This window comes from Sturnira hondurensis, unplaced genomic scaffold, assembly GCF_014824575.4.
Source record: "Sturnira hondurensis isolate 20B ecotype Veracruz unplaced genomic scaffold, ASM1482457v3 Scaffold0004136, whole genome shotgun sequence".
Taxonomy (NCBI): Eukaryota; Metazoa; Chordata; class Mammalia; order Chiroptera; family Phyllostomidae; genus Sturnira; species Sturnira hondurensis.
In genome coordinates this window covers 20,773,274-20,786,540 of record NW_028076767.1, presented here as the reverse complement: position 1 = coordinate 20,786,540, position 13,267 = coordinate 20,773,274, and the positions used below count along the sequence as shown (strand labels likewise).

At 44.5% G+C, this 13,267-nt stretch overlaps 1 protein-coding gene across 2 annotated transcripts in view; it reads left to right on the top strand.

Annotated features, from left to right (window-relative positions):
- Window positions 1-13,267, top strand: part of UQCC1 (ubiquinol-cytochrome c reductase complex assembly factor 1) — a 101,071-nt gene that overhangs the window by 79,808 nt on the left and 7,996 nt on the right. For both annotated transcript variants that reach the window (XM_037043936.1, XM_037043935.1), the window contains exon 8: window positions 9,389-9,466. In XM_037043936.1, the coding sequence (XP_036899831.1) occupies window positions 9,389-9,466 (78 nt within the window). The remainder of the gene's footprint in view (window positions 1-9,388; window positions 9,467-13,267) is intronic.

The window sequence follows — 13,267 nt, the reverse complement described above, 5'->3', positions numbered from 1 at the left end:
ATATACATCTGTTCCGGTCTCCCCTTTCCATTCTTTTGGATATGTACTTAGGAATGGAATAGCTGGAACAGTCAGAGAGCAGTTCTGTGTTTCACCTTTTAAGAAATGATCAAACTGTTTTCCACAGCAGCTGCACCATTTCACGTTCTCCCCAGCGAGGCACGAGGGTTCCGTTTTACCCTGCATCTTCGCCAGCACTTACTTCCCTTTTTCTTAAAAAATATGTGTAGCCATTCCAGTAGGTGTGAATGGCACTGTCCTCTGCTTATATTTCGTTGTCTTGCTAAGTGGTTCTACCTTGATTATTGGTCACTAGTGACCACTGGTAAATTAAACTGTTTTCACTTTCCAAACCTTGTATTAACAACAGAAAACCAACACCTGACGAAAACTTTCATGCCTTGGCACTTGTTAGCAGGGCATAAGCCCTTTCTTAAACTTAGAAGTATGAGCAGAAAGGCACTTTTTACAAAGTTGCCTAATTATTCTTCTGTAGCATTTGGGATAGAGCAGGCAAGGGTCTGTTCGTGTTTAACCTGTTCACTTCAGAGAGTCAGCTGCCTGTTACCTTGTTAGAGAGACCAGTGACTGCGGAAACTCAGCGGTCCATGTTGTGTTTTCTTACCTTTGCAATCTCAGAGTCCTTTCTCTGTTCAATCAGTGGCTCTCCTTCTTACTTCAAACTGTGTATGAGTCTTTTTACTCCAAATCTAGAAATCTTGCAGATAGTAATAATGGGACTAAAGGTGGTCTTGAAACTTATTTCCTGGGAGAGGTTGATTTGAGGTGGGTATGGGGTGTCAGGGGCCATGTGAGGACAGACTAAAAGGACAGGGGTTGGGCCTCCTCGGGCTAGAGTTGTGTTTGAAAACCGTAAAGACTGCAGCAGCATGTACACAGACTTGCTCAACTGCTCCCCAAATTCTTGAACCCAGGGAGCTTTTTGAAATTCGTGAAAGTGCATGGGCATCAATAATATAAGAGGTGATTATGATGGGAAATATTATAGTGACTCCTTCTGCAGACATGCCGAGCGGTGTGTGCCGTCTTTGCCCACAAGGAGCTCATAGTCTAATGCGGTGCGGGAGTGAGGGTGCAGCATGTAAACAGATTATTAAAACACTACAATTAATCTTCCCGGTGAAAATATTAAAAACCAAAGCCCTGGCTGGTGTAGCTCAGTGGATAGAGCACGGGCCTGCGAACCCGACGATCGCGGTTCGATTCCCAGTCAGGGCACATGCCTGGGTTGCAGGCCAGTTTCCGGCAGGGGCCAGTTCCCTGCAGGGGATGCACGAGAAGCAACCATACATTGATGTTTCTCTTCCTCTCTCCTTCCCTTCCCCTCTAAAGATAAATAAATAAAATATTAAAAAAAAAAACCATGTGAAGGCAAAAGCAGCAAGCTTTGGAGAATTGAAAGACTTCACAGAAAATGAGGTGATGCTCTTTCTATTAAGGGGGATAATAATACCCCCTTTTTAGGATTATTGTGAAGATTAAAGAGATAACATAAAACTTTCAGTGATACAGTTGCTGGCATGTGGTAGATATTCAACAAATGTAGATCATGTTATTATTTTACTATGGAGAAGTTTTATTGAATTGATGAATGACAGTACACCCATTGGTTGCAAGCACCAGAGATTGACCTCTGACACCTGAAGCAAACGGAATGTATCAGAGGGTAACAAGGTCACTGAATGGAAAAAGGAATTTAACTACATGCCTCAGATAGGAAAGATACAAGGAAGGTTAGGGATCTCAGTATTTGTAGCAAAAATTAGTTGGGATAATCCAACTTCAGGTGCCTTCTATCTTTTGACGTCTTTCCTCAGAAGTGAGAGTCTGATTAGGTTACTTTGGACTGTGTGCCCGTCTCTGTGATGAGGGTACAGGATTCTAGGAGCAGCAGCCTGCTGACTCGTGTGGAGTTGGGCAGTAGGTTCCAGCCCTAAGGAAGGGGTGCGGAGAGAGTAAGTGAGTCCCCTCGGACACTATCAGAGTATCTTCAAGACCTGCTGATCCATCGAGGCTGGTGAGGGACACAACCAGGCCAGCCCATGAAACCCCCTCTGGGTGTTTCTATTGGCCATAGAACCTTGAGTCCCCTAGTTTGTGGTAAGTGCCAGCCCGATGTGACCACACCTACCTGACATCTTTCACTGAAGTTTCTCTGGTTTTCCCATGTTTATTCTTAAGTACAAGCTAAAGCAGAGATCTTACCTGTTACAGTAATAGGGGAAAACCAACTTTTTGACCTTTGTATATGGCATTTCTTTTTTTTTTTTTTAAAGATTTTATTTATCTTTAGAGGGGAAGGGAAGGAGAGAGAGAGAGAAAGATATCAATGTATGGTTGCCTCTCATGTGTCCCCTGCTGGGAACTGGCCTGAAACTCAGGCATGTCCCTGACTAGGAATCGAACCGCGATTGTGTGGTTCGCAGGCCCGCACTTTATCCACCGAGCCACACCAGCCATGGCGGCATTTGTTTTAATATGTTCAATTATGACTACCTTTTCACATTTCTCATTAATATGCTCATGATCAGGGATTAATTAGCTCGGGGATTTTATTATGTCTCTTAGTCAAACACTTTTTCATCCTTTTCTCTAGCTGTCTGTCAGTCTACTTATTTATTTAGGTATGCTACTGTGCACTTACCTTGTTGAATTGCATCTTGTTTCTATAAAAGTTCAGATTTTTACTCTTGTTTTGCAAAGCACCAAAATTAGCAATTTTATCCTTTTGCTTGTGCGACTCTCCATTTCTGATAGGACTGATCAGAAGAAAGGTGTGACAGTATAGAGAAGAACCTAGGTTTAGGGACTGGCTGTCCGAGATAGAAGTCCCAGCACTTTCACAGGCAGGTTGTGACTTTGGGGGTAAGTCACATAGTATTTTTGCTCTGTTGCCTGTTTGTAGAATTGAGACAAAAGTAGCAGTTAGTCTGAGAGTTCCTGGAGTACAGAGTATGATTGTGAGGCTCGAGGTCATATCCATCCTCTCAAATCCAACTCAATGTGTGCTCATTGTTACTGCTACCATCGTGATTATTACCAGTACAGATTTTCAGTGGAGGCCCTCAGAACTGCTTCCTCTAGGACTTTGTGCCATCAGTGCTGGTACAAACAGCTGGTACAAATGTTGCTGGTAAAACAGCAACCTTTTCAAACCTGTATTGACCCGCCTAAATGTAATATGTATGCAAGAGACTTGTCCTATGGGTACAATAAAAAACCATCAGAAATGAGAGTGGATTCTAGCTATCTTCCTCTTGTCTGTATGTCCTGGTATGGAAAAAAATTAAATCGCTGTGATTGTTTGATCTCCCCAGGACCTTAAAATGTATCTATCAGCTTCTTTTCAAGGTGATTACAGACTTACTAATGTGCGTGAATGCCTTGTCCAGCCGGGAAAAGACTGTCATTTTCAAGGACAGCTGTATCTTGATTGGCTGTTTTCCAGGCTGAGGAAATGACTCCTGTACTCTGTGACCATTCAGAAATTAAGCCTACTGGTTCTGCATTTGTCTGCCGATCATGTAGCATCTCTAATACACACATTCCCACATGTACACACATACCCAATTAGTGCTAGTTTTATTTGTTGTATTTTGGGATCGCTGCTAAAAGATCCTCAGTCATAAAGCAAGTGAATGACTCAGGTGGACACATGTGTATTTGGCCTCTCCACGTCCTTTTTCTCTTCTATCTATTCTTACCAGTTTCTGTATATCTCACATAATATTGCACACCAAGCTAATTTCTAACATTTAATTTGGATTGGATGATGTTCAGTGCACATACCCTGTTGTCATGCAATGACAGTGGCCCATGGTGTTGATACTGCAGAGCATGCTGCTGGCATTCCCGGCTGCTACAACGACAACTAAACCTGACCTGCAGTCTTTGCACTGCATCTTAACCTTACGATGAATTTGATGTATTTCTTATGCTTCAGTCAGCAACCCTAGCCACCCTTTATCATTCATTCATTCATTCTGTTAGCAACTTTGCCTCAAGCTAGTAGCCTGAAAGCTTCATGCTCATTAGTTCTTGGATTGTTCATACCAACCTTCTTCCATTCTCCCCTTCCACACCATCATTACACTGTTCTCCACTCCCAAGTTTTTCCAGAAGTGGGACTTAGCTTTACTAGAGATGTCTGAGGTATTAGTAACTGGCTACTGATGACCCATCTGCTGGCTCATCTCTACCTACCATTGGAACTGGGATTCTTTGAGTTGTGTGTACCCAAGACCATATTAGTACTTCTTAGCCCTGCCTCTGCGGATAACCTGAGGTGTAGAGCACACGAAGGGGCAGCCACGTTATTTATGGTGTCAGATTGCTGTGTATTCTAATCTTGACCCACTGTTTCCTGGCTGTGTAACCCTTAGTCTTCCTAAACCTCTTTCCTTTTCTCTAAAGTGGAGACAGTAATAGTGCCCGTTTCATAGAGTTGTTGGGAGGGGTTAAATGAGCTCACATATATGTAAAGCCCTTAGCATATTTCTTGACACACGGTGAACAGTTTCTGGACTGAAGTCACTTTTGTGGCACCTGCAGACTAGGGAGAGCAGTGGCTTTGTTAAAGAGATAATTTGTAAGTCGAGTCTTAGAGAAGAAGGAGTTAGCACCTCGCCGAGTAAGGAAAGGAGGATTCCAGCAGCAGGATGCTTAAGAGCTGTAAGAGCACATGGCGTGTTTGTGGAAATTGCTCACAGTTTACTCTGCCTGAAGGACGAGGTGAAAGGGAGGAAAGGCAGGAGGAGGTGAGGCAGGAAAAACCCCAAGAGCAGATCACAAAGAACCTTGCAGAGCTTGCGGAGGAGTTTAAACTTGGTCTTCCATCAGTACCCTCATCTGCATAATCAGACTTCTCTGTGAAGCAGTCACATTAATGTGTTTAGGAGCAGCAGCAGCAAAAAGGGGAAAGAAGGCAGTGAATTGGCCTCAGATGAACTGGCATCTCTTTAAAGCTAATATTCCTCCTCAAGAATACTACATTAATTAAACATGTGCCTTGGAAGATTCATTATTGCTTTACTTGTGCTCCCTGTTGGTTGTCGCATTCATTCATCTGCCGACTGGTGACCCTGAACCCGTGCATCCCCCCCCACTTTTGCATTCCCTTTTTAATATACTGTGCTGTTCCCCCGGGACGTAAACTCCAGGACCCGTCTCTGGCCTGCTCGTGTTTGTTTTCTTTGCCCCTTGTGCCTGCCTCTGCTATAACATTTGTAGTATGTGTTAAGTAATCCTTAAGGTAACATTTTTATTATGTCATAAAAAGTGCATGGCAAATATATTATAACTCATGGACTTTGTTTAAAAATGAACGGATAATTTATTGAGTGCGTTACATGAGCCTTGCTCCCCTCCCCATTTCAGCTGAGACTCGCTGCTCATTTAGCCTAGCCTCCTATTGAGTGCCCCCACCCTGTGACATGCTGGGAAAGCACACCCATGGTTGGCTAGAAATGACATCATAGTTTATATACTCAATAAAAATTTAATTAAGTCATTACAGGAATTGCAGTCATCATTTAACCCTCTGATTTCTTCTGTTTAGTTTATTATTAAACATTCAGTAATACCAGTCACCAAATCCTGATGGCTTATAAAATATCTGCATGAATTTTAATAGCTTAAATAAATGGGAAAATATGAGTAACTGATATAAAAGGAACCTTTTCCTTGTGGTGGTGCTGTATGTATGGGTTTTCATAAAAAGCAAAGCATTATGAAGAAAAAAAGAAAAAGCCCAGCACTATGGAAAGGAAAAGCGTTTAACGAGGAGACGGCCTGGTGCTATCTGGGAGGAGTTTCTCCCTCTGTGTATTCATGGACGGGGTGCTCCACACCGAATGATCTGCACACCAGCAAACAAGAGCTGAGGGAGAGAGTAGAACCCCAACAGAGGCTCACCAGAAGGAATATCCAGCTCCCCTTGGCTGCTGGGCTGGCTAGAAGGGCCCAGTGAGTGAGTCCAGTGGTTATGAAGCTGTTCTCACTTACTCTCACCTGTTGCCTGCATATCATGTGTCTGCACTAATCGAGCTTCCACCCTCTTCCAGGAAGGGCCCTTTTCATGATCTAATCCAGCCTGGGTGACGATATCTGAAAACCATCTCTCGCTGGGGCAGTGTGCCATTTCTCAGCTAGAGGTGGAGGGGAGAGGCAGCTGACAGGTCACTGGGGTTAGGATATAGGACAAAGAGGTAGAAGAGCCTTGCTAATGAAGAATTCCACTCTTGCTCTCCACTCCTGCTGGGTGATAGCCAGCCGGAATGCAGGTGCACCCCGAGGACAAAGTGTGTTCATATGTAAGCAGACCTCGCAGGAAAGCAAGGACTGAGGTTTGCGGATGAATGTGTGGGTGATCTCTGGAAACGCCCTGCAGATGGTAAAATAGGAAGAAGCGTTCACCTAGAAATCGGGTTCTAATCCTGACTCTTCACACTGAGTGTGTGACCTTGGATAAGTGTCTTCTCCTTCGGGGGTCTCAGTTTACCATTTTCTCAAAGGAACTAAGTTAGGCGATTTCTGAGGGCCCTTCCACCTCCAAAGCCTACTGGTTTGATGCCACCTGTGAACCAGCTCTGTGAGCAGACGCAGTGTTTGTGCCTGAGAGATGCTCCTTCCTTCATGTTTGACATTTCTGACACTGTCCGGTTATGGCTCTGGTTCTTCTTGCACAATTAGGAAAACAGCTAGTATGGAAGTAGGAAAGCTCCAAAGCAGGTATCAACAGGTCTGGGTGTAGTCCCATCCTCACATTACAGAAGGAATTAAATCTCTCTCCTTTCACCTTAGTCCATTCTAGAAGATGAGGCAGTAGAAGTTTGGCGGTATATGTTTCTGAAATTTCAGAAACATGCAAGGTACTCAGAAGCAAAAAAAGGAAACAGACAGATGGGTACCGCCAGATAGAACATGCTGTGCGTGGCAATCAGGCCCTTGTGAGGGTTCAGTCATCAGCATTCCAGTCGTAAACCCTGCTTGGGGCCAGGCGCTGGGCTGGGTGCTGGGGGTGCTGAGATAATCAGCCAGAGTCCCTTATGACCTTTGAGTAGCGCATAGACCAGTGGGAGACAGGTACGTAAGCAACTCTAAACCATGTTTGCACCCACGTGGAGAAGTGTGGACAGAGAGCTGTGGAAACACAAAGGATGGAGGGCTGATTCGGCCTGGGGTGAAGGTCATGGATTGTGCTACTAGCCTGTATCTAGTCTTACATTTTCTGGTCTTAAACTTCACAATTCTTTTTTCCTTTTTGAAAATTTTTTATAACTATGAAGTATTAGAATTGATTCTAGTTTTATGCAGACAGGCCAAAAAGGTATTATTCATAATTCCTTGAATTTACAGAGCAGTTCATAACTTGCTAAAGCTTTCAGCATACACTGTTGAATTAGTGAATGAATACATGCTAATTCATTTGCTCTTCAAACCAGCCATGCGTCTGAGACATTTAAAAGATAAGGAAATAGATTCAGAGGTTACTTAACTTACCCAAGATCACATCCTATGTAATAGCAGAATTATGACTTGAACCCAGGTTTTCTGACTAAATCCTTCACTATTCTTCTCGGCCCTTCTTCAGAGACCTGCTGTAAACCACAAGATTAAATCACTCAGTGATTGATTTATGATCCAAAGTAAAATGACCGTCCTGAAGGCAGAAACCCGAGAGAACGTAAGGCCCGTGGGCTCTGGGATCAGACTGACCTGGGTGCTCCTTCTCAGTTTTAGCACTCATTTGTAGTGGGACCTGGGGCAAGTCACTTCACCTGTCTGGGTCTCAGTTTTCCGTGTCTGTAAAAGTATGACTGTAGCACATCTACCTCTCCGAGTTCCGGTGACAATTAGAGGAGATGATGTCCACAAATCACCTGCCCCTTCACCAGTGCCCAGTGAGCGGAAGAAATGATGGCCATGGTCAGGGTTGTTAAGCACAGATCTTATTCTCCATATTAAGTTCCACATGACTTTTGGTTGTTTCTAAAACCTGTCGGCTTAAATATTTAGTGAGTCCCACTGCGTACGTATTACACATTACACAAGGCTTTTTGCTGTAATGTGGGGTTCGGAGAGGAACGAAAGCTGGATCCTGCCCTTGGGCTACATCTGGAGGTCTGGAGGTCAAAGTTTGACCCTGTGGAGACTTTCAGTGAACTTCACTCTAGGCTCTGAAGGCCGCCCTGGCCATTCTCTGAGAGGAATCCTATCAGGGTCTCAATGGTCTCACCGGAATAGCATTTCCAAAGTAGTGTCTTCATCTTAACCAACTTAGTGCTTCAGCCCATCTTACTCTCTCCTCTGTCTGTGGCCTCAGAGTCCCCCTTTCTCCTCAGCATCTCAGTGTCCTGCCTCTCCCCCTTCTGTTCCCACATCTGTCACTACCTTCTTCTGCCCTTTACCACATCAAGCTCTTCTGATGATCCCTAGGACATTACCCAACTAGACCCAACACACCTTACCATTCCCCCCTCTTGTCACTCCCTAGATGTTCTTACCTGCCTTTGCCCCTTTGCACACCTTGTTCATTCTGTCTAGGATGTCACCTCTTCTCCTTTTACTCTCTTCTGTCAGGCTCCTCTTCCTCCGAGGTCCACCTAAATGTCACCTGGAGCATTCTCCCCCAGTTCCCCAGCGGAGATCATTCATATCAAAATTCATTTCTGGCTTACCACTTTGGAATAGAATTTGAGATAACACATTGCAGGATAATTGACCCCTAAACGAACTGACACTGAACCCCTGTGCAGCTGAAAATCCATGTATAACTTTTGACTCTCCCCAAACTTAACTACCCTCAGTATCTACGGGGGATTGGTTCCAGGACCCCCTGTGGATACCCAAATCTGTGGGTGTGCAAGTCCCCAATATAAACTGGTGTAGATCGATGCGTAGAGTTGGCCCCCTAATCCGCAGACTCCCACCTGTGGGTGGAAGATAGTACAGACACTTACTGGGAAAAAAGTCTGCAGGGAGAAGAGCCCACGCAGTTCAAACCCATGTTGTTCAGGGGTCACTGGCAGTTTTTACATGTCTGTTTTCTAATACTAGACTGTGCGCTCCTCCGGTCAAGCACCTGTTTCTTCTACTTAGTGTTCATGGGATCCAGCACAAAGCCTGACATAATAACCTCATTAAACTGCGTTATTGCTTTGCATAATTTGGCATCAAAACCTAAAAGAAGCCGTCAGACTGGGGAAAATCCTCACAGATCAGGGAAATGGGGTGAACTGGCAGTTTGACCTGTTAGGGGGCCGTCTCTCTTTGTTCTAAGAGTGTTTGACAGCTAAAACCAAAGATCCTACTTTTTGGTTTGTACCCTTCTTTCATGCTTTTGTTTTTGTGATTTTGTTTCTTATAGGTTAATCCCTATATCCTGAAGAAGAACATGATGATTATGACAAATAATTTCTATGCAGCGATCTTGGGATATGATGAGGTAAGATCATCTGTGAAGCCTCGGGCGGAACAGCGGCTTCTCTAAAGGTTTGCAGTGAGAGCCTCGGTGGGAGGCTGCTGCGGGCATCACGACTGGCCTGCTGTGGTGGCTCAGTGTTTATTTCGCCTTCGATGGCACCTAGAGTGAAGGATTTTGTGCTTGGGAGCGAGAGCAGTATGTAATAAGGGCCCATCCTTCCACTAGCCAGCGTTTGTCGAGTGCCTGTGGGGAGCTGGATGGAGGGACTTAGGTGGATCAATCACTCTCTCAGTCCCCGGTGCCCCAGAAAGAGGAAGATGAACCACGTAAATAAGGCCATCTGCCAGGCAAGTGGCACACTTTATTTTTGTTTTTAATTATAAAAGCAATACCTACTCATTTTAAAAATTCATACAACTGTACATAAGTGTTTGTGGTAGAAAATAGAAGGCCGCTTTCCTATCCTGCCTACTTTCCTGCTCAGGAGAAACTTTGTTAACACAGGACTGGGTGTCCTCCCGGAGGTCAGCTGGGCAAACACAGGCTCCGTGTATCTATTTTCTTTATGCGAATGGGACTTGCACCATACACGCTGTTCTGTGACTTGTTTTCTTCACTGAGCAATATATTTGGGCATTCCTCCATATCAGAACAATTAGATCTATCTCATTTTTTTATTATAAAATATACATAACTTAACATTTTAACCATTCTCACCGTCTTTAAGTGTCCATTTCAGTCACATTAAGTACATTCACATTGTTGAGCAGTAGTCACCGCCGTCCATCTCCAGAACTTTTCCATCTTCCTGAACAGACACTCTGCACCCACAAAACACTGTTCTCTATTCTCCGCCCCCCGTCCCCCCACGCCCCCGCCCCCGGCCCCTGGAAACCACCATTCTGCGTTCTGTCTCTGTAATGCCGACTGCTCTGAATACCTCATGTAAGTGGAATCACACGGGTTCTGTCCTCTGGTGTCTGGCTTATTTCACTTAGCATAATGTCTTCAAGGTTCATCCGTGTTGTAGCATCTGTCTCATCTTTTTTCTGCTAACTGTTATTATGGAAATTTCAAACACATAGAAAAGTTAAAAGAATGGTATAATGAATACCTGTGTGTATACCACCAAGATTCATCATACCTCATCTTTTTTGGTAAACCATGTGCTTTTATGTTCACTTTGTGGTTACCTCCAGATTTAATGTAAGCATTGCCCTTTCTGGGAAATGGTCTCAGAGCTTCCCCAGGCTCAGCTCACCCTGCCCTCCCCAGACTCCAAGGCCTGGCTGCATTAGTGTTAACTGTCATCCTGGCTGGGTGGGGATTTCTTCTGGGTCGTGGCAGTGTCTACTGTGTTTGTATTTCTGTTGGCTAGCATGGTACCTGGCATGGGGTAGATGAAGACTAAGGAAAGGAGGAAATGCATGAAAGGATGAAAGAAACTAGAGTTCAGGCTGGAGGAAATGTTATCAGCCTAAAGATAATAATTAAAGCCAGGAGATAAGCTTACAAAAAGATTAAGTTAAATGACTTGCTTAGAGTTATAGGACTGGTTAAGATTGAGGTTTCCTGATTCCCAATCCACCACATAGCCTCAATTATAAGAGCAATTTAGATTGCATACCACAGGCATCATTAATTTAACATGGCCTTTCTGGGAATGGGATGGGAGTTAAGAAAAATGCTTGAATCTACACATAAGTTGTTAAATGAGATATATTCTGATTTCAGAGACCTTACAGTATATAAAAGAATGAAACTTAGAGACCAACCTGGGCTGGTGTGGCTCAGTGGATTGAGAGCCAAGCCTGCAAACCAGGGGATCGCTGGTTCGGTTCCTGGTCAGAGCACATGCCTGGGTTGTGGGCCGGGTCCCGGGTTGGGGGCGTGTGAGAGGCAACCACACATTGATGTTTCTCTCCCTCTCTTCCTCCTCTCTCATAAATAAAATCTTTTTGAAAAATGAAGCTTAGCCCTGGCTGGTGTAGCTCAGTGGATTGAGCGCGGGCCTGCGAACCAAATAATCGCAGTTTGATTCCCAGTCAGGGCACATGCCTGGGTTGCAGGCCAGTTCCCGGCAGGGGCCAGTTCCCAGCAGGGGATGCACGAGAAGCAACCATACATTGATGTTTCTCTTTCTCTCTCCTTCCCTTCCCCTCTAAAGATAAATAAATAAATATTTTTTTTAAAAAAATGAAGCTTAGAATTGAAGAAGCAAATGCTATTAGCATTTGTTTGAAGTCTTTGTACCAGGTGGCTCAGTTGACCCCTTCCCCCAATATTAATAAAGATCTTCTGAACTGCATCTCTTCCCATCCTGGGCCATCCTGGAAGAGCCATCTTATAAACACGCCTGGTCACAGGAACTGCCCGGAGTGCTTTTTAAAAAACCCTCACTTGAGAGTTGTGTTTTATTGATTTCAGAGAGGGAGAGAGAGAGAATGAGAGGCATATTGATTGATCAACCAGTTGCCTCCTGTATGTACCGCTATTGGGATCGAACCCATAACCTTGTTGGTGTATGGGGCAATGCTCCAACCAACTGAGCCGTGCAGCCAGGGCACCTGGGGTACTTTTAAGAGTTGATTTTTGCCCTGACTGGTGTGGCTCAGTTGGTTGGGTATCATTCTGCAAAGCAAAAGGTCACTGGTTCCATTCCCGGTGAGAGCGCATGCCTGGGTTTCAGGTTCCATCCCTGGTCAGGGCACATATTAAGAGGAAACTGATCAATGTTTTCTCTATCACATCAATGTTTCTCTCCCTCTCTTTCTCCCTCCCTTCCCCTCTCTCTAAAAATAAATAAATAAAATGTAAAAAATAATTGATTCTTGAGCACCTCTTTATAGATTCCAGTTGAATAGGAGTGGGGCCTAGTATTCCAACAAGTACCCCAGGTGACTCTTAAGAGTAGGAAAGTTTGAGAAATATATTAATCACCTGGGACACTTTTTAGAAATACCAATATTTGGGCCTTATCCCTCAAAAGTTTAGATTTAACTGGTATAGGTAGGCATCTATAGTTGTAAAAGTTCCCTGGGTAATTTTAATGTGCAATTCTAGAACAGTTTTTCTTAAACTTTAATGTGCAGGTAAACTTCAGATTTAGACTCAGCAAATCTGGGGGGAGGCCTGAGATTCTGCATTGCTAACAATAAGCTGCGAGTGATGCGCGCAGCTGTTCTGCAGACCACATTGGAAGTCATGGGGTTCTAGGCGTGTGCTGTCCAGTACTGGCCACATGTGGCTTTTTGATTTAAATGTGTTAAAGTAAAATTAAACATTTAGTTCCTCATTTGCACTAGCTGCATTTTAGGTGCTCCATACTACCTGTGGGTGGTGGGGACTGTAGTGGACAGTGCTGTAGAACTTCTCCATCATCGCAGAGATTTCGGCTGGACAGTGTCATACTGACACACCCTTTTCCCAGACTCTTGCTTGGATTGTGCCCCCACCCTGGACACCCTGGACACTATTTGCTACACATTTGGTCCAAAGGAACCTCAGACCTCTGGTGCACCTTCTCACACTGTGACATGTTCTGTCCACATTTATTCCCATTTCCTGCCAATGGGAGGCCAGTTGCCTCACTGCCCCGCAGACGAGCTGTGCCTGGTGAAGGCTCCTCTGGACAGCCGGGTATAGCAGGCAGTAGCTGAGTCTGTCGGCTTTGGCCCTGCGGGCCTGGTTCCAGGCCTGGCACCTTGTAGGCACCCCCTCTATAAATATTTAGTAAACAAAAATTACTCTCTCCCGCTTAGAATGTCCTGTAGTTCTCCATATAGTCTCCATCCCCAAAGGCCCCACTTCCCCACAAAGCTT